The sequence below is a fragment of the Pseudoliparis swirei genome, chromosome 12 (genome assembly GCF_029220125.1).
Source record: "Pseudoliparis swirei isolate HS2019 ecotype Mariana Trench chromosome 12, NWPU_hadal_v1, whole genome shotgun sequence".
Taxonomy (NCBI): Eukaryota; Metazoa; Chordata; class Actinopteri; order Perciformes; family Liparidae; genus Pseudoliparis; species Pseudoliparis swirei.
The window spans coordinates 175,980-195,105 of NC_079399.1; the positions used below are offsets into that span (position 1 = coordinate 175,980).

Below are 19,126 nucleotides of genomic sequence, written 5' to 3' on the forward strand. Positions count from 1 at the left end.
AGTTGTTTTTGTTATGTGCACATTAGAATAAAGGGGTTGAAGTTATAGGTATTTAGTTGTGATGGTTAACACCACCCGGCCTGGCCACCCCCTCCCCCCTCATCCACGGAGCCAACCCACTGACTCATCATCCCTGCACTCTTTGGGTCACTCCGGCCACCACCAGCGGGCACATTTTAACAACTAGTATAGTGCCTGTTGCCCTCCACTGTTCCTAAAAATAACCAGGCAACCCCCCCCCCCCCTTCCCACACACACACACACACCTTCCTCCTCCAGCTCCACCCCCACCCCCTGTTACAAACCCAGCCACATGGTATACAGTTATACATAAATCAGGCTGCACCGCCGGTGTGTGTGTGTGTGTGTGAGGGGGGCTCGTCAAGGCGCACACCGCACATGCATTCCACGCCGCCGCGGCTCGTCGCTGCCGGTGCGGCGAAGGAGAGGACTCTCCCCCCTCCACTTCACTTCATCACACGCGGTAGGAGGCACGCGGAATGGCTTGAGAATCAGACAACCCGGACTCGATCAGCCCTCCCGTCTGTGCGTGTGCATGCGTGTGGGCGAGTGCGTGCGTGTGCGTCTGTCTTGCAGCGAATTGCTGCGGTGCTGTGGGCTTTTCTCTTTTTCTCCAGGTGTTGTGATGTGTGTGCGAGTGAGTGCGCGCGTGCACGGCGGTGTAGCCTGGTGTAATTCTCTTAACGAATTGGACTGAGCCGGGAGGGGGGGGGGGGGGGCGAGTCTGATGTCACATGTGCTTCATCGGAGGAGACCGGGCATCTGCGAGCGGGATTCTGTGGAGGATGCTGCGGCAAGTGATCCACAGAGGGCTCAAGGCTTCGTTCTACTGGCTGGGCTTATTCGTTAGCAGGCACCCCGTGTTCTTCATCACCGTCCCAGCGGTCCTCACCATCATCTTCGGCTCCACGGTGCTCAGCCGATTCACGCCGGAGACGGACCTGGAGGTGCTGGTGGCGCCGACCCACAGCCTCGCCAAGATCGAGCGCAGCCTCGCCAACAGCCTGTTCCCCATCGACCAGTCGAAGCACAAGCTGTACTCGGACCTGCACACGCCGGGCAGATACGGCAGGCTCATCCTGCTTGCCCGGTCCGGCGGGAACATCCTGGAGCTCGCCGAGCAGGTCCTGCGGGTCCACAAGCAGGTGCTGGAACTGCACGTCAATTACAAGGGGTTTAACTACACGTTCGCGCACCTCTGCATGCTCAGGCACCGGGACAAGCGCTGCCTGCTGGACGACATCGTCACCATCTTCGAGGACATCGGGCACGCGGTGCTCTCCAACAGCACTTTCCATAAGGTGCCCGTGAGCTACCCGAACACGACGCTGAAGGTGAGGTGGTTTTTTTCTCATTCATCCCCCCCCCACCACCCATTGCGCTCAAACACGCACACACACACACACACGCGCGCGCGTGTCAGGCCGGGCCTGTGCATACTAGGTCCCCCTCATCTCCTACCTCCAAAAAAACACAACATCTTTCCATCAGAGCTGTGGTGACGATGCAGCAGCGGTCAGCACGTGAGTAGCGCGAGTCGCCGTAATTTGTGAATGAAGAAAAGCCCGGGCTTGTATTGGGGATTGCCACACATGTCACTTGGAGGAGGGAACCCTCCTCGTACAACACAGCCGGCTTCTTTTACAGTTGTTCACCCTCCTCCCTACACTCTAAAAAAAAAAAAAGTTGAGTCAACTTTAAAAAGTGAGGCAACCAGCTGCAAAGCCTTTTTGAGTTCACTCAACTAAGGGCTAATGTGTTGTGTCAAACTTATGATAAGAAGTTCACTCAAAGTGATATCTTAAGTTTGTCAAACGTAACATTACTATTCAGACATACTTATGTATTTAAGTTAACACTACTTAAAATATTGCATTTGATAGTTACATCTACTCATGTACTTAAGTTCAGAACACTTAAAATATTAAATTGGAGAAACTTTAAATTGTGTGTTCTTGTAAATTAAAAACATACATCAACAGCACTTAACATTTTTTGTTGAGAAATGTTTTGTTGAGAGAACTTACTTTTAACTTAAAATGTTTTGTGACTAAATTTCACTGCCCATTAATTGAGTACACTCAACATTCTTTGCAACGTTGCCTTCATTTAAATTGATTAAAAATGTATACCGTTTTCTTTGGAAAAGTCAACAGTTAAAGAAAACAAACTTCTTCAAACACAAAATGTTTATTAACAATAACTAAACATCTGTTTGCATAACTATATGAATTCCAGGTGTCAACACTTGAACATAGACAGCAGAGGGTCAACATCCTTAAAAATCACAATGGCTGCATAAAGAAAGAAAAAGAAACAATTCTGTTTTGTGAATCCAAAATCAAGGCCTTGAAACAAGTTTTGGAACATGGTTGTGACACGTGTGTAGCCGTCACGAGTAGGTTCCCCCCCCTAAAGCACCAAGTAGCCAGAGGGATATTCGGTAATAAGGTTTATTCCGACAGCAGACTGTGTCTCTGCTCTCCACATCCTCTCATCTCCTGTCTGTCCAGCTCCTTTATGGAGACAGACTCAGATAACCAACACAGATCGTCATCAGCTGGACTGATTACCAATCTGATTACCAATCAGTCCAGCTGATGACAATCAGACACCGTTCCCTGAACCACACCCCCGCTCCACCCACTCTGCAGTATTCCCAGTTCAACTCCTTTCACGTAAGATTCCTCCTGGTCTGTATTCTACACAAAAACAAGCATACAGAGACTATAATAAATATTCACCGCCTCTTTTAAATTTTCATTTTTTTTCTTCCCATTCTGTAACAATACAATTTAAAAGTCAAAAGAAATTTTTATGCAGATTTTTTAAACTAAAATATACCACTTTCATACAAGAGTCACCTCCTACACATTAGTATTATAGTATTTCAATCTTCATAGTCTGTTAAATTAAATAAATAAATTGAGCAAAATACAGGGAAACATTTGCTCTCACAGTACAGGCTCCCTTTAATTCAATAAGTGACAAAAACCTGAACTAGAGCAAATCTGACATTAAACAATGGACAATATCCTTCCAAATCTAATCCATATCTAAATATAATAAACAAACAATAGTATCAAAAACCAATGTATTTTAAACAGGGGCTAAAGAAAATATTTTTATATTATTTTATTATTTAAAATATAAGATTAAAGTAGTATATATATGTATTTACATATATATATATATGTACTTATATATGTATTTGTATATATATATATGTGTGTGTGTGTTTACTGACATACATGCACAGTGGCCTTAGTTACCTCAGCAGATGCCCAAACCACTATATTAAGTTTTCTCAACTTAACATTTTAAGTGGATTCCACTCTTCATTAATGAAATTGACATTTTGAGTTAGTTCAACTTTTTTCAAAGGCATTTGTTGACTCAACTTTAAAAAATGTGTTAGGACAACAAATTTGAAGTTGGGCTTTTTAGAGTGTGGTTGGTGCAGGTGAATTGATTGGCTGCATGCCTCGCTCTCTCTGTTCTCTCACACACACACACACGCACACACACACTCTCACACGCACACACACACTCTCACACGCACACACACACTCACGGGGATATCCTGCCTTTTTTTATGCAGTGTCTCCCCTCTCCTGCCTCCTCTAGGCAGCACATGCATGCAGCATGACATTGGCTCCATGCAGTAGCCAATAAGATTACCCCATCGTTGCCTGGAGTGGTGTTCCCTCTCTTCCTTCTCAGTGTGTGAACCTGACGGTGCACGTGCAGCCGTGTGAGATGCGCTCAGCATGCAGCAGCAGAGATGCTGCATGTCGTTTGCGTACATGCCGTGGACAGGCCCACGAATGCGTCGTGCGGGTGTGCTCTGCAGATGGAGACCAGTAGCTATCTGTCTGTGTGTGTGTGATTGTGTGTGTGTGTGTACCAGTGGCGGCTGGTGAATTTTTTTTGGGGGGGGGCGCAGTTTAAATAGCACTCAACAATGAGAAGAAAAGAGGTTTTGAGTAGAATATTGTAAAAAACTAAGCTTTATTTCAAGAACACAGCGTGCTCAACACTGTCCAATAACAACTATCAACACACTGTGACTTTGGGCATGAGAGGTTCAGAGCAGCTTTAAGGAACATTGGGTTGAGTTTCAGAGGTTTGCAAAATAAAAGAGTTTCACCCTCACATGAAAGAGGTTCAGAGCAGAATAGTCAGAAAGAGATCACATGTTACATTGGGTGACAGAGCAGACCCACTACTGTAAAGACAAGTAGCCTCCTCTCTTTAAAGTTGGCAAACTTATCAATAACTCTCTGGTTAAAGTCAATCATGTCTGTAACCAGCCTGTTTCATTATTCTTGAGGGAATGTGTCTGTTTTTCAGAACTTCTTCGTTGTGTTTCGATGCCAGTTCGGTCTCCTACTGCTCTGCATGAAGCTAACTCGCTAACAGCTGTTAGCGAGTTAGCTCCATGCTCTTAGCTAGATAACTGCGGCAAGATTCGTGCTTTACACTTGTCTGAAGCTCTGTAGATCCCTCACCCCGTTGTAGTCCAGAGAGTTTCAGTCCCAGGACTTTGGAACAACAGACATGGGGAACAAAAAACGAATTACTCATGGAGCAATCAGCTAACCAGCTCCGGTTAGCATATCGGCTAGAGGAGAATCTCCGGGTGTACGTCCTCCCGCGGTCAGCGATTTGCTGCTGAATTTTTAATTCCGGATGTTCGGGTCCCAACTCTTTCAGCCTCTTCTTGTCAATATCTGACCGTCGATTGAAAGGTCTTTCGCGTAGAGATACCACAGAGTTTTCAGTCACCGACGCCATGCTAACAACAAGCTTCTGCTAGCTATGTTGCTCGCGTACCTGCGTGGAGGTGGAGGTGGAGCTCCCTGGCAGGGTTGCCAGGTCTGTGAGATAAAACCAGCTCAATATCAGAACTCAAAATATGCCCGTGCCAAACCATATACACTGCTTTTAAAGTCCAACAGCATTGCTATCATTGCCAAATGTATTGTAATATCTACAAAGTAACAACATTTGTTTAGTTTGCCAGCATTAAAAGCAGTTTTCCCTCAAGTTATTTCACCTAGGTCCTAAAATGGCCTTGTGTAATTAGATACAGTATATTATCATAAATAAAATGTGTGTACGTGCTGATCTGGAGTCAGTTTGGTAGGATTTGGGTATGAATAAATTATTTCATTTAAAATATGGATTTTTATTTCAAGATATTCATGTAATTTGAATGCAAAATAGGTCTACCCGAACCAAGGACAAAAAATTCAACCAGCAACACTTCAAAAGTGGCCCGATTCCGCAGGAAAACCGCAGACCTGGCAACACTGCTCTATGGGCTGAGGGAACATACGGGTCTCTGATCTGCCGAATAATCCAATCGCGTGCGCACATTTGTGCGCCCCAAGATTCGGTTTCATCCGCCAATGTGAAGCCGGTCATTGCCAAAACGACTGAAATGTTGTATCGATGCCGTACACACACGTTAGACCAGCGCCTCGAAAAGGGAGGGCTTCTCTCCGTGATAATGGCGATATATTATATTTTTTCACATTAACTTAAGTGGTTGTTGACAGGGGCTTACGGTCTCCCACACACATTTAGCGCGTCAACACAGTATATTTACTATTTAAATGATTTGGCATATAATGTTTTTTGACAGGATATTTTTTAATTTTCTTCTTCTTTTTTTTTCATCTCCAAATTTTAAGAGGGGCGGCGCACTAGCGCCCCCTATGGACGAACCGCCACTGGTGTGTACGACTTTTACACAGAAAATATGTTGCACGAGTAGATGCTGTTCAGCTTTTTCTCTGTGTTGTCCACAGTATTTCTTTTTTTTCACACATCAATTTCCGGGTTTCATCAGTGTTTTCTAATTGCGTTGCTCGTCTCCAGCTCAGACGCTTTGTTGTAGCTTTTGATTTCAACTTCATTCAGGTGCAGAGGGTATATGTGCTAGGCATTAACTTTCATATGTATTGTCCTTCCTTCAAGATCTTGCCAGTGTTTTTGCTCTTTTTGTAATGAATATAGTAAAATTTTAAGCAAAACGGTAAACAGATACATGAAATGCCAAAGTAGGGTTTCACGTGTCATTGGCGAGTCGATGGCGTGATGGATGGATAACCTGTAAGTTCATGAACTGTAAGTGTGAACTGTAATAGACATTGTATTTTGGCGGTCAAGAGCGCACACAAAAAACATCTCAACAGTCCACAAATTCTTCGTCCAACACAAGGAAACTGAATTTGGAGAATGTCCAATCATCACATTTAGATTATTATCAGGTGGATGATTGGATTATTAAAGAAATGCCATTTGTCCATTGATCCAAACTAACAATATAAAGACCCGAGAGCACTACATTCGGCTTCTGAATGCCTCACAGGTTTTTCCAGGTTTTTCCCTGAGAACTACATTTACTTGGCATGAAATGTCTCTATTTCACTTTCGACTGCAGTAGCTCTTCATCGTCTTCTTTTCGCCCCTTTTCCTTTTTTTTTTGGTTGCTACAGAAATGTTGAGAGACATGTAATACGACAAGGCGCCCCAGTTCGTTCAACACCACGTATGTGCGTGTGTGTGACACGCGCCTGTGAGTATCGTATCACAACCCGCCGGCTCGTGGCAGTGTGAGTGTGTCTGCCTCCGTTGTGTGTTCTGGTACGTGAGTCCAGTTTTTACTCCATCCGAAAGCACGGCATTACCTCGGAAAGATGGATACAGAGGGAAGCGTGATTGCCTTTATCTTATCACTGCTGTTCACTGACAAAAAAAACACTCATGCATCTTCCTATTTTGGGGATTTAGAATAAAGCAATAAATATTGCTCACTGCCAGCGTTGAGAAGATTCATGCACTTAAAGGGGCTGCTCCCATTCTTTTTGAAGTATGAGGCGCTTGTCAATAGTAGTGTGTTGTAGAAAATGGAGTTCTGGAGGCAGTGTACGCTGTATTCAGACTATTTTCAGCTCTGTATCTTGAAGCATGAAGGCTCCGCTGTCTTCAAAGCCGCCAGACTCCAAAGCCCAATTATATTTTGTTTACAATGATATATGAAACACATAAAAGCTGTTTAACACAGGAGTTGCTGGTCCACCACGGCAACAATGATTTGTGAACAGGCCTTATGTATGAATCACGAACATTCGTGGACATTTTAACCGGCAACGAGGTAACCCAGACATTTGGAAGAAATGTACGCTTGAGAAATCACACTCTTTGTATCCTCTTTATTAGTCATGCCTCTGCTTTTAGATGCAATGCTGTTAGTAGATGACCATTTTCACAACATCAGCGACATGCAGGTTCCCTCATGTGGCCCAAAGGTGTCCTGCAGATATTGACTTATATAAAAGCCCCCCCCCCCATCCCCCCAAAAGAAAATAAGTTATTTTGGATTCACTTAATCAGACATTGATTTGCCGCAGCAGCACTATGTGGAAGAGCACTGAGCATAATCACCGAATACAACCCCACTCTGAACCCCCCCCCCCCCCCCCCGTTAGTTCACTAAAAACATCTCAAAACGCACTCAATGATTTTGGAAAATGCGTCTGTGGTCTGTAAAAAAAAAAAGGGGGGGGGGGGTCAGTTAAAAAGTTCTGCATTTTGAAGACGCCTTGTTTCTAAAGGTGTCGTGGGAAACAAACCTCACAGCGAAAGTTTAGGCTGCCGGCGGCAGGAAAGACTTGGTTATTAATAACAATAACGACTTAGGCTTGGTTCGGTGAAGTGTCCCAGCGGGTCAGCACACACACACCCACACGCACGCACGCACGCACACAAACACCAACACACACACATACACACACACAGACAGACACACACACACCAGGGCCTCACGCTAAGTGGAAAGCAGCCATCATTCTTGTCATTAAATACACCTGTGCTGTTCTGCTAAATGTCTGTCGTGAAAATAAAAAGGTACATTAGCGCAGTGGTCCCCAACCTTTTTTGAGCCACGGACCGGTTCCGTGTCAGAAATAATTTTCACGGACCGGCAATATAAATGACGTAATACATATGACGTCATACAATTATACGAAGGGCATAAAGTGCCAAAACTACAACTCATCATTACGCCGAATTCGTGTGAGCCGTGCGCTTGTTGACCTGCAACGAGCCGCTAATGGAGACGGCGACAGACGTGTGTTTGGTCCGCTGCTCCTCACCGAGTTCTGGTCGCTGTCATTAGAACACCGGCAGAGTTGTTGTGTGAAATGTCCCTTAAGGCCACCGTCATTTGCATCTCCAGCACATTTTTTTCTAGCTCGGACGGGCTCGATTCACCGGGTGGGTTTGTTTACAAATGGGTTGCAGGTCTATTCTGTTGCAGTCGGGTCTTTTGTGGTTGGAGTACCGCTCAAACTCTTTTAAAAGCCTCTTCCACCCGGTCAACGTCTGAAACATGTAGAATGTTCCGCTGTTCACTCGCCCACACAGCAGCGACTTCATCGGCCAACTTGAAACCAGTTGTCATTTCCCTGAAGTGACATAATTCATTGAGCAGGTTGAATCTGTTTGAAGATTCTTTGTCACTGAAATGTGCCGCCAGCAGAGGGTTCGGCGCGTGAGACTCGCCTGCAGCGATAAACCCGAACTTTAAGACTCCTGAACGCGGCTCAGACGTACACACGGGTGGATCCGGTCCTTTTTCAAAATAAAATATTTTTCCGACTGATTAAAAAAATAAAATAATTTAAACTTTATTTATTCACTTTTATTCCGCGACCCGGTTCCAACCAAGCCGGATCGTACGGCGCGCCGGGTTTGGGGACCCCTGCATTAGCGTACTGTGTCACAATGTACTTCATACAGGCGTGATGCATGATTTACAAAAAGAACATCAAAGTGTATTGACCAATGGAATTAATGTTGACAAGTATTCTCATTATTAATTAATCTGTTCGAAATATAAAACACAGAAAAGCAGAAGCAGTTGAAAAAATACAACTAATGATCGTCATTTAACACATGTTGTTTCATGGTTGGTTAGTTTTTTTAAACACAAATGTCATTCAACAACCGTGTTTTAGAGAAACTTTTTCTACGAGAACCCACTTTAAAATGACAAAACCACCGCGATCCAATTTGGAAAACGGGCAGTAGGTACAAATCACGAGGGAACCTTCCTTAATATGTTTACATATTTTCGTCTCCCCTGATATCATCTAAACTAAGTAAGCATTTGAAGAATCCCAATATATTTAGTTGGACTAATTGATTGATTTTTTGGTCCACAAATTGCCCTAAAATAGTAATAATAAAGAGATAAATACATCACAAATTCTTAACAATAACGACACATAACAATAACTAATATCTTAAACCAGACTCCTTCAAAATAAAACTGTAATTTAACACAAGAGTTGCTGGTCTACCGCTGCTGTGGTTGCCTCTCCCCCCCCCCCCCACACACCCGTTTGGCCATTTATGGCAATGACGTTTGGCATTTTTGTTTGCAAAAAAAATTTAAGAATCCATTATCCAAAGTCGATCGGCAGTAATCATGCACAGCACAATCGCTTTTGTCCGACGCAAATTCCACTTTCCCTGTTCCTGAAGGTTGGTGTGACCTCCTTTCCTCCTCCGTCTGCATCGGCCTCACCGTCTCCTGCCGTTTGACGAGCTGTCTCAGCTAATTAATTTCCCGGAATGCTCATGCCTCATACACATACTTTAGCTTAATTCCCAGGCGAAAATACCTTCAAATATCTATTCTTTGTTTGGCATTTTTGGGGCTGTGTAATCCGTTTAAAACGGCTTTAAGCAGTGTGGTGTAAAAAAAAACATCAACAAATGGGGATTCATAAATAAATAAGGACAGCTACATCTCGTAACGAAATGGATATCGATATCAAAGTGAATAAAACCCAGAGAACACTAAACAGATGGAGATGCAAGTATAACATCAAAATAAATAACTTCAGAAGGGATATGACCACATATATTTAATATGATACAACTATCAGGAGTGATTGCATATCAAACAGGCCAAAAAAAGAACAACTTCGTGAATTCCAAACAAATTAAAGTGCAAACTTTATGAAAGTGCAACAATAAAGATACAATGAAACACCTCGCAAACATTTATTCATACTTCCCCATCGTCGCACCGCTTCAGATCTCCTCTTTGTGTAGACCGTCTTGTAAAAGTGAGTTTTAAGGAGGCACTTACAAGCTGCGGTGGCAGCGCCCTTGGTTTTCATTCTGGTTTACCGAAAAGTCTGAAAGGTTCCAGTCCGATGATTTTAGGGGCTTGGCTGGTGCTGTCAGGGATTAAAAAGGTCTTTGATATGATATTGGAGTACATAATGAATGTCCCCGAAGATAATTAATAAAATTGTGGAATTCATTCCAAAGGTAATGGGCAACCAGTGCAGCGATGCTAAAATCAAAGTGATATGACAAGACCATCTGGCCGACCATCTTGCTATTCGGCAACGGTGGGAATGAGAAGCAGGTATCATACATAAAGCATGTATGATATTTCATTCAAATTGAGCTTGTGTCTTGTCGTACACATGTCTCTTAATTGTAATTGCTGCTCGAAGGATAAGTGGCAGAGGTCACCGCAAGGTTCTTAACACTGCCAGCGGGGGAGAAGCAATGAAGGGCTGTATCTGTAGTTTATGACGTTCCCGACCAAAGATCAAAACCTCGGCTTCATTGCTCTTGATTCAGTCCGTGGCATTGCACCGTGGTTTCCATCCTGCAGTCAAGCGGTTAAAAAAGAGCCAGCTGATTGCGGGTTGACGTGCCGAAGCTGTTACGGCCACAGATTGGATGGATGGCAGCGCTGCTATCTGATCATCTGCTGATAGCCAATTGGGCAATCAATTTGAGTTTCCCTCCGCTGACAGTCAGCTCACAGTTTGTCACAAGAATATGGACTTCTAGTTTCCAGTTGCCCAAATGTTAAAGAGTACCGTGTGTTTCTAGTTTGGAAGCCCAGAACAGCCATGGTTGAATATTATGTTGCATAACATCTCAAGATCTTAACGTAAGTATCTCGTGATGTTGGATTCCACAGGTCTACAAGGACAAAAGTCTAAAAGGAAAACTACATCTCGTTAGAAAAGTTTGTTTTCCTGAAAGGCGACCTGTCAAGTGAGTAAAACAGCAAGACAGATGAGGCTGATTTTGTGTTAAAAAACCCCAAAAAAACAATAAAGATGTGTCAAGCATGAAGCAAAAAAGTTGAAATTTTCTCATAAGGATTTCCCGAGTGTAGAATGTCGGTGCACTATGGAATATAACAATCATGACTTTCGTTAGTGTCAAATCACCAGGGACGAAGAACAGTCGTTCTAGTTGGACTAATTGATTGATTGTTTCGTCCATAAATGGTCATAAAATAGTAATAATAAATAAATAAATCCATCACAATTTCTAAATTCAGCAGAAACAATAATAAATCGCTAAAACCAGACTCTTTTGAAATAAAACTGTAACTTAACACAGAGTTGCTGGTCTACCTATTGGCCACTCCCCCGTTTGGCCATTTAAAGCAACGACGCTTGGCATTTTCCTTCGAAAAATAATAAAAATCCATCATCCAAAGTCGATCTCCAGTAATCATGCTTTTATCTCGCTTTTATCATCAAGTCCTGTCCGACGCAAATTCCCCTTCCCCTGTTCTTGAATGTTGGTGTGAAGTTTCAGTTTGGCCTTTTATTAAAATTGATGTTGACGCATCAACTTGAGACAACAAGGCCATGGCTTTGCTACCCTACCTGGGTATTGAGTTGGTCTTCTCTATTGTTCATTGTTTACAACAGACAGGCAATATGTAATATCTGCTTGTGTCAGACCTAGATTACAAGGCTTTTCCTGATATGCACAAGCCTGGTGGGTCAATAGTTATAATTATTTATGTAGGTAAATGCACAACAATTTGTACAGATGCATCAATCTTATTCATGTTTGTTGCCATGTGGTCCTGGCTCCAGCACACGTTGATGACGTTAACATTTTTCCTCTTGCCCCCCCAAAAAGCTCTGATTGGCTTATTATGTTCCTCCCCAAGCGGAGAGGTGGGCAGTTCTGAAGTTATATCCAGTAACTGTTGCTAGGGGCAGAATGGCGGTTTTTCATTTCAGTTCATCAAATTACACAGTGGACCCACTCAAATGTGCACATTGCAAACTTAATAACATCAATGCACGAGTATCCCTTCTGACTTAATCAAGGAGCCATCTTGCGTTGGTACCTGAGCAAAGTGGCTGCTCTGGGCTTCCGTAGTTAAAGAATCTCAAAATGGATTAAAAAAAGGTCAGAGGCGGGCTGTTTCTGCATGCATACACGTACAAATAATATTGTGTTTGACAAGATAAAGCTTCCTGTTGCATTCATGAGAGCACAGTGAAATAGAGTGCCGGATTAAATTAAGTTATTGGTAGTTTGGGTTTGTGTGCTGCGCGGCAATGTCAAGCTAAGGTCAACATCCCCCTCACCACACACACACACACATTCACTTTAATAAATAATTAAAATTGGAGGTGAGAGCGGAGGCAGCAGGATAACAGCCGATATGCAGAGAGGGAGGGCAATGCTGCAGGAGAGGAGATGTGATTGGAGGATGGGAGGACAGACACACAGGAATGGGCTGACGGTGGTAGTTGCTGTATGTCTCATGTATTATTGGCTCGCCCCAGGGTGCGTTGAGTACATGGCAATAGAAAAAAAATCGCTAAATTGTTCTCCGAAAAAGGCATTAGAACCTTTAATTACGAAGGTTTCTGAATTCGGATTTGCTAGGAGTCATTCAGTTTGATCATATATTTTATTTAGTCAAATCTGAACAAAAATGCACAATAGCAATGAAATCATTTAATAATACTGAACAGTTGTCTCAATAGTTTTTTTTTCTTTTCTTAAATAGATCTTTGGAAGCCAGAAAGTAAGACGACTCCAAGTGCTGCATTTCAGTCCCGAAGGAAAGAATGCACTACTTTGTGCGTTAGATCCCCGTCAGGATCATTTCTCAAAAAAGAAGAAAGAAAAGAGAAACCAACAAGGATTTGAATCGGTGATGTCATCAATAATTGAAATGTTGCACTCATCAGGGCACCCAGAGATGTTTTTGATGTTGAGGGTGCATTTCACACTATTGTGATATCTGATCTGTGATCAGACTAAAAATGCCACATATGAATATACTACTTTTTATGAACTAGTTTTAAGCTTAAAGATTAAGTGCTTCTATAGGTAGTGGATTTTCCCCAGGGGCTGTTCATACACAAAACACACATAATATACACACTGTTTCCTTATGAAAACAGTAAAAGTGTACTAACATTACATTTGTTAGCTGAAGTGCCCTGAAGTCAGCATCACACAAAAGACCGATGCCTTGTTTTGATTGGATTATTTCAACAACCACAACTATTTTCATGATACTTCCACCTTTTGTTCAGCAACATAGTCTTCACAAACGGTCCTTTTTGATATTGTTGTTTGCCATGTGTTGGACCTTTAAATCCAAAAGTATTAGTCTAAATTGCTCCCTCATGTCCTGGTCTTATGGACTCGTCTCTGTACCGCTCTTAAAATGGTTCTCTGTTTGAATGTGTTCGTAAAGCCTGGAAGCCTCTCTCTCTCTCTCTCTCTCTCTCTCTCTCTATCTCTCTCTCTCTCCCTCTCTCTCTCTCTCTCTCTCTCTCTCTCTCTCTCTCTCTCTCTCTCTCCCTCTCTCTCTATATCTCTCTCTCCCTCTCTCTCTCTCTCTCTCTCTCTCTCTCTCTCTCCTCTCTCTCTCTCTCTCTCTCCTCTCTCTCTCTCTCTCCCTCTCTCTCTCTCTCTCTCTCTCTCTCTCTCTCTCTCTCCTCTCTCTCTCTCTCTCTCTCTCTCCCTCTCTCTCTCTCTCTCTCTATCTCTCTCTCTCTCTCCCTCTCTCTCTCTCTCTCCCTCTCTCTCCTCTCTCTATCTCTCTCTCCCTCTCTCTCTCTCGCTCTCTCTCTCTCCCTCTCCTCTTTCTCTATCTCTCTCCTCTCTCTCTTTCTCTATCTCTCCTCTCTCTCTCTATCTCTCTCTCTCTCTCTCTCCCTCTCTCTCCCCCCTCTCTCTCTCTCTCTCTCTCTCACTCTCCCGCATGCCACTAGAGGAGGTGTCACTTCTTGCCTTTTTACACATCCCTCAACTTCTCACAGGGATTCCTGTACACCCCCCCCCACCACACACACACACACACACTCGCTTTTGTGCAGAGCCTTTTCCCCCACCTAATCTCATTTGTTGTCTCTCTCTCACACACATACACACACACACACACACACACACACACACACTGAGAACTACATTTTCCTCCTCGCTAAAGGGTGCCGAAACAGAAAACAAAGCTTGAGTGTTTTTTTCTTCTTCTTTGAAAGCAGTTTGCAGTCCGTGCCCTGATTGTGTATCGCCACTCCCGGTGCCATGGAGCATGTGTTGCTGCACCGCCCTGTCGGCTGGGTTTGGGCTGCATGAGGCTACAGACCGGTGCAGGCGGATTGGGTTGAGCCTGGCGCAATTACACAAGTGAAACTAGAATGGGCACTCGGTAGAGCGCATACCTTCGCATATCACAAGATTGGGCATTGAATTATGAAAATGTTGGCATTAGTTGCATGCCAATTGGACACAAATGTATCGTGCTATGGTAAAAAAATGATTTGGACCTTTCCATGACCTTGACCTTGACCTTTGACCCGATTGATCCCAAAATCTAATCAAATGGTCCCCGGATAATAACCAATCATCCCACCAAATTTCATGCCATTCAAGAAGATTTGACCTGTTCATGACCTTTGACCTTGACCTTTGACCCGATTGATCCCAAAATCTAATCAACTGGTCCCCGGATAATAACCAATCATCCCACCAAATTCCATGCGATTCGGTTCAATACTTTTTGAGTTCTGCGAATAACACGCATACAAATAAATAAATAAATAAATACACGGCGATCAAAACATAACCTTCCGCATTTTCAATGCGAAGGTAATTATAGCTGAAGCTTTCCCTGCAATTATTGAGTGATTCCATTCCAGCAACACACTTGTACACTGTCATTAGATGACGGATTCTGAAGCACAGAGTGGGCGGGGTTTGAGAGTAATAATGCAGAGATCCTGCCTGCTACATTGATATATTAGAGGTAGTCAGGTACATAATGCAGGACGCGTTGACTTATGAATGTCATCAATGATGTGACTTTTAGGTGCGATGTCCACCGCCACTAATTCATCCTGCTGCCCACATAATGCGACGGTGCAATAACTCATCCATTTTGTTTGTTTTTCTCACTGCTGGTAAAATGAAGCAAACAATCACTGGGATTTATTATTGTCTGGAAGACTTATATCAGGCTGCCCTGATACGTGAAACGACAACGCTGCGGCTCTTCGATTGTGCTGGATTATTGTGCTCGTACTCGAGAGGAATTCATATCGACGATAAGCTGCAAATTTACGTCCTCGTTGTTTTCCGGTTGCAACATTAAAGCAGCGTGCCGTGCCGGGGGTTCCCGATGCTGTGCGGCCGGTCTGTTTAATCGGGAAAGTGTCTCAATGGAGCATAAAGCTTTGGTTTATGTGCAGGGTTGCAGTGGTCATGGTGACATTTTAGAAATGCAGGGCGTGTTTTTAAATGGGTCATACATGTCGCCGCCATAACAAAAAGCAAAATTAACAATACTGTTCCTGTCTTGGAAGTGATATCAAATCCAGCCCTTTAGTTTTTAAAAGAACAAAGACCTGTTCTTTAGGAAAGGGAACCGTAAATTACTTTTGTTGTAATCTAGCACTATAGAGAAAATTATGTGTGTGTGGGGAGGGGCATGGTAGGGCAAACACTAAAATGAGTTCCGAGATCCAGGTTTAGTTAGTTATTATAATCATATAGCATCTTAGATGTGATCAGTGATCGTAGTTGGCTTTACGGCCATGATGACCGCAAGCATAGTGGGCGTAGTAACCGCGACCTTTTGCACTCTATGTTGTCTATATGTTGCACAATTCACTTTATGTTGGACAGAAGAGAAACGCAATTTCGATCTTCTGTATGTTTGCACATATGGAAAATTGACAAATAAAACTGACTTTGACTTTGACTTTGACTTTGACCTGACCCCGTTGGTTTGTAGACTGACGTTTCGTCGCCAACTTGGTTTTTGCAACCAGAAAGTTACACGAGAAGGTGTTGAGTGAAAAGCTTCAACCAACGATACTTTTAGCTGATCAAAATGTTACAATTAACTTAAATGATTTGGAAAACAGAAACACGGACAATGTCGTGGTAGCGACCTTGTAGCACCGCCCTGAAACGTCTGTTTGACTCCATATGGACCATCATTTACTAAATGAACTTCATGCTTTATTGAAAAAGATGTGAAACAAAATATTTTGACCATACGCTCATGTTTACAATGTTTATTGAGGGAATAAACCAATGAGAAGTAGAGTACATTTCTCATTGCCCCCTATGGCCTTTAGAAAGAGTGCAGGTTAAGGCACTTCCGCATTGGCTTCACTGGATGTTGCCTCTTGAGGCAGATGAAGGATCTATGATGCACAGAATTATTATACATGTTTAATTGTTTCAGTCTGGCAGATTTAACTTGAGACATCCTTAGAATACCGTCTTCCTCAGCTGTGTTTTTTTCACTGCTGCTAACAAGCAAAAGATATAGCAAATTGTAGCACATTGTAAATATATATATATATATCGGACCGCTACATGAATGATAACGGTTGTGCCAGCAATAACTTCAGTTCTGTTTTTTCCTGGCAGACTGACTCACAGATTTTTATTTCCCCCTCCCCGCAGCACAACTCCTATTCCTTAGTACAGCTGGTGGTCAACTTAACTGGTTTCCAGTCAAATGGTGTGAAGCATTTAAAATGTGTTTTTTATGAAAACCTCCATCAGAGCTAATATATATCTGTAAATCCCCATTTACAGGATGGCCGTGTGTCCTTCATCGGCCACCAGCTGGGAGGCGTGTCCTTCTCGGCCAACAGCCGCGACCAGCAGGTCAAGTACGCCCGGGCCGTCCAGATCACCTACTACCTCCGCAACCACGGACCCGTGGTGCAGGATGCCATCGCCGAGCGCTGGGAGAACGAGTTCTGCGCGCTGGTCAACCGGCTGTCAACGGCCGAGGCGCCGCACGCCACCGACCAGCTCCACGTCCAGTCGCTCACCTCCTTCAGCCTGTGGCGGGACTTCCACCAAACGGGCGTGCTGGCCAAGGGGGAGGTGCTGGTCAGCCTGGTGCTGGTGCTCCTGGCCGCCACCATCTCCAGCTCCATGCGGGATTGCCTGAGGGGGAAGCCGTTCCTGGGCCTGCTGGGCGTGCTGACCATATGCATCGCCAACGTGACGGCCGCGGGGATCTTCTTTATATCGGACGGGAAGTTCAACTCCACACTCCTGGGGATCCCATTCTTTGCCATGGGTGAGTGTGAGCGGCGAGTTGTGACCGACTCCGACTGTGTGTTGTGGTTGGGGGCTTATCAGGAGTCGACGTTCACATCGGGTTTATTGGGGGGGGAGCGATTAGCATAATTGTGAAGGGGATGCTTGCAGTTCATTGTAGCTGTGGTATTTGTGTTAGTATGGACCAGTGGTCTCCAAACTACGGCCCGCGGGCCGGATTCGGCCCGCCTCCACATTTGGACCGGCCCCCTGAACAATACCAGAGACGCGTTCCGATTTTTTTTTCTTCTTCACCCTGCCCGCTGCCGTTGAGTTTGCAGTGAGACGCGGAGAAAATGTGGAGTGGTGCTCTTCGCAATAAAACATCTTTGATGGGACGTGTCGCGTCTCGGCCAATCAGCGTTCAGATGTCCACAGCGTTTGGGAAGTTAGGTTAGCTTGAATGTTAGTCCGCTACATCTACTGCTGTCACGCTGCACGGTGTAAGCGATACTAACAAAGTACCCGTACGTTAAACACGATGTGATTTAGCATATTTTTAGTATCGATACTTCATTAAAAGAGCGATCAGTGCGCAGGCGCTGCTCCGCTCCGTTCCGTTAAATGCTGTCTGCATGCGCAGTGCTCACAGCGTGATGCGCGCGCACAGGTGAGCACACTCTCACTAGCACCCCCCAGTTCAGCAGAGCACACGAGTCAAAAAAAAGGAAGTTGGTTCATGAATGACTTTAACCATATTATATATTATGACAATGTAAAGTTGTTATTACTATTATTAGGGCCCGATCACTATTATTCAGAGGACCTTTTTTCTTAAAATGTTTGTTTTTAGTATTTAGATTTGCGGTCAGAACAATCAAAAGACTGTAGTTATAAAAGCTTTGAGGTGTCATCAAACGACGTGGATGTGGTGTGGCGAAAAGAGAGGGAAAAAAGTCACCTGCACCCCCCCTTGTCATCTCTTTCACCCCTCATGAGTTTGCAGGTATGCACTCAGGTTAAAGTGATGGTTTCCTTGAGGTGCAGGGGCCAGCAACGTTTTTTTTGTTTTTTTTATCAGTGTGCTATAACAACAATTAGTTGAACATTAGGTTTATTTATGAGGCATCATCCATTGTATCTCAACTTCAACAACACAAGGATATTGCATAGTAATCCAAAAAAACATTTTCACCAAGTTATTATATGAGATTTTATGAGAGCACTATACAAGAAGGCTGCCATCCTTGTGATCTGGGGTGAAATCTGTTGCCACCAATCTTTAATAGCAGCAATAAAGTTACCAAATTCTGCAAGGTGGCAACAAATAGTAGCCAATCAGAGGCAGAGTCCGGCAGGTCTTTGCTGAGTGTGGAAAAAAAATAATCAATCCAACTATCGTAAATAGCAGCATGCCATGTGTTTTGAAAGAGGTGGTGGACTTAGTAATAAACGCTATAGATCCTTTTACAGAAAATGTCATAAAAAAATGTTGGTGCGCATGTTGGAAGAAGTGGCGTTTTGCCGTCCAACGAGATAACAGGCTTTAAAATATCTGGTTGTTGCATATTCGGCAAGAGTCCCGATAAAAAAGGTCACTCTTTTACTGACGACAAATATGCTAAACTGATCAAAAAGGGCTCTTGTTTGTAGTGGCCATTTTAAACCCGATGAAGCCCAAACTTTGAGTCATGGTATTTAACTTACTTTACAT

General features: G+C 43.7%; 1 protein-coding gene across 2 annotated transcripts in view; it reads left to right on the forward strand.

The window, feature by feature from the left end:
• The first annotated feature begins 755 nt into the window (after window positions 1–755).
• ptchd4 (patched domain containing 4) overlaps window positions 756–19,126 on the forward strand; it is a 58,524-nt gene continuing 40,153 nt past the window's right edge. The window contains exons 1-2 of one of the 2 annotated variants that reach the window (XM_056428827.1): window positions 756–1,355; window positions 16,957–17,452. In XM_056428827.1, coding sequence (XP_056284802.1) covers window positions 756–1,355; window positions 16,957–17,452 — 1,096 coding nt within the window. The remainder of the gene's footprint in view (window positions 1,356–16,956; window positions 17,453–19,126) is intronic. The other variant, XM_056428828.1, reaches the window with a different exon arrangement.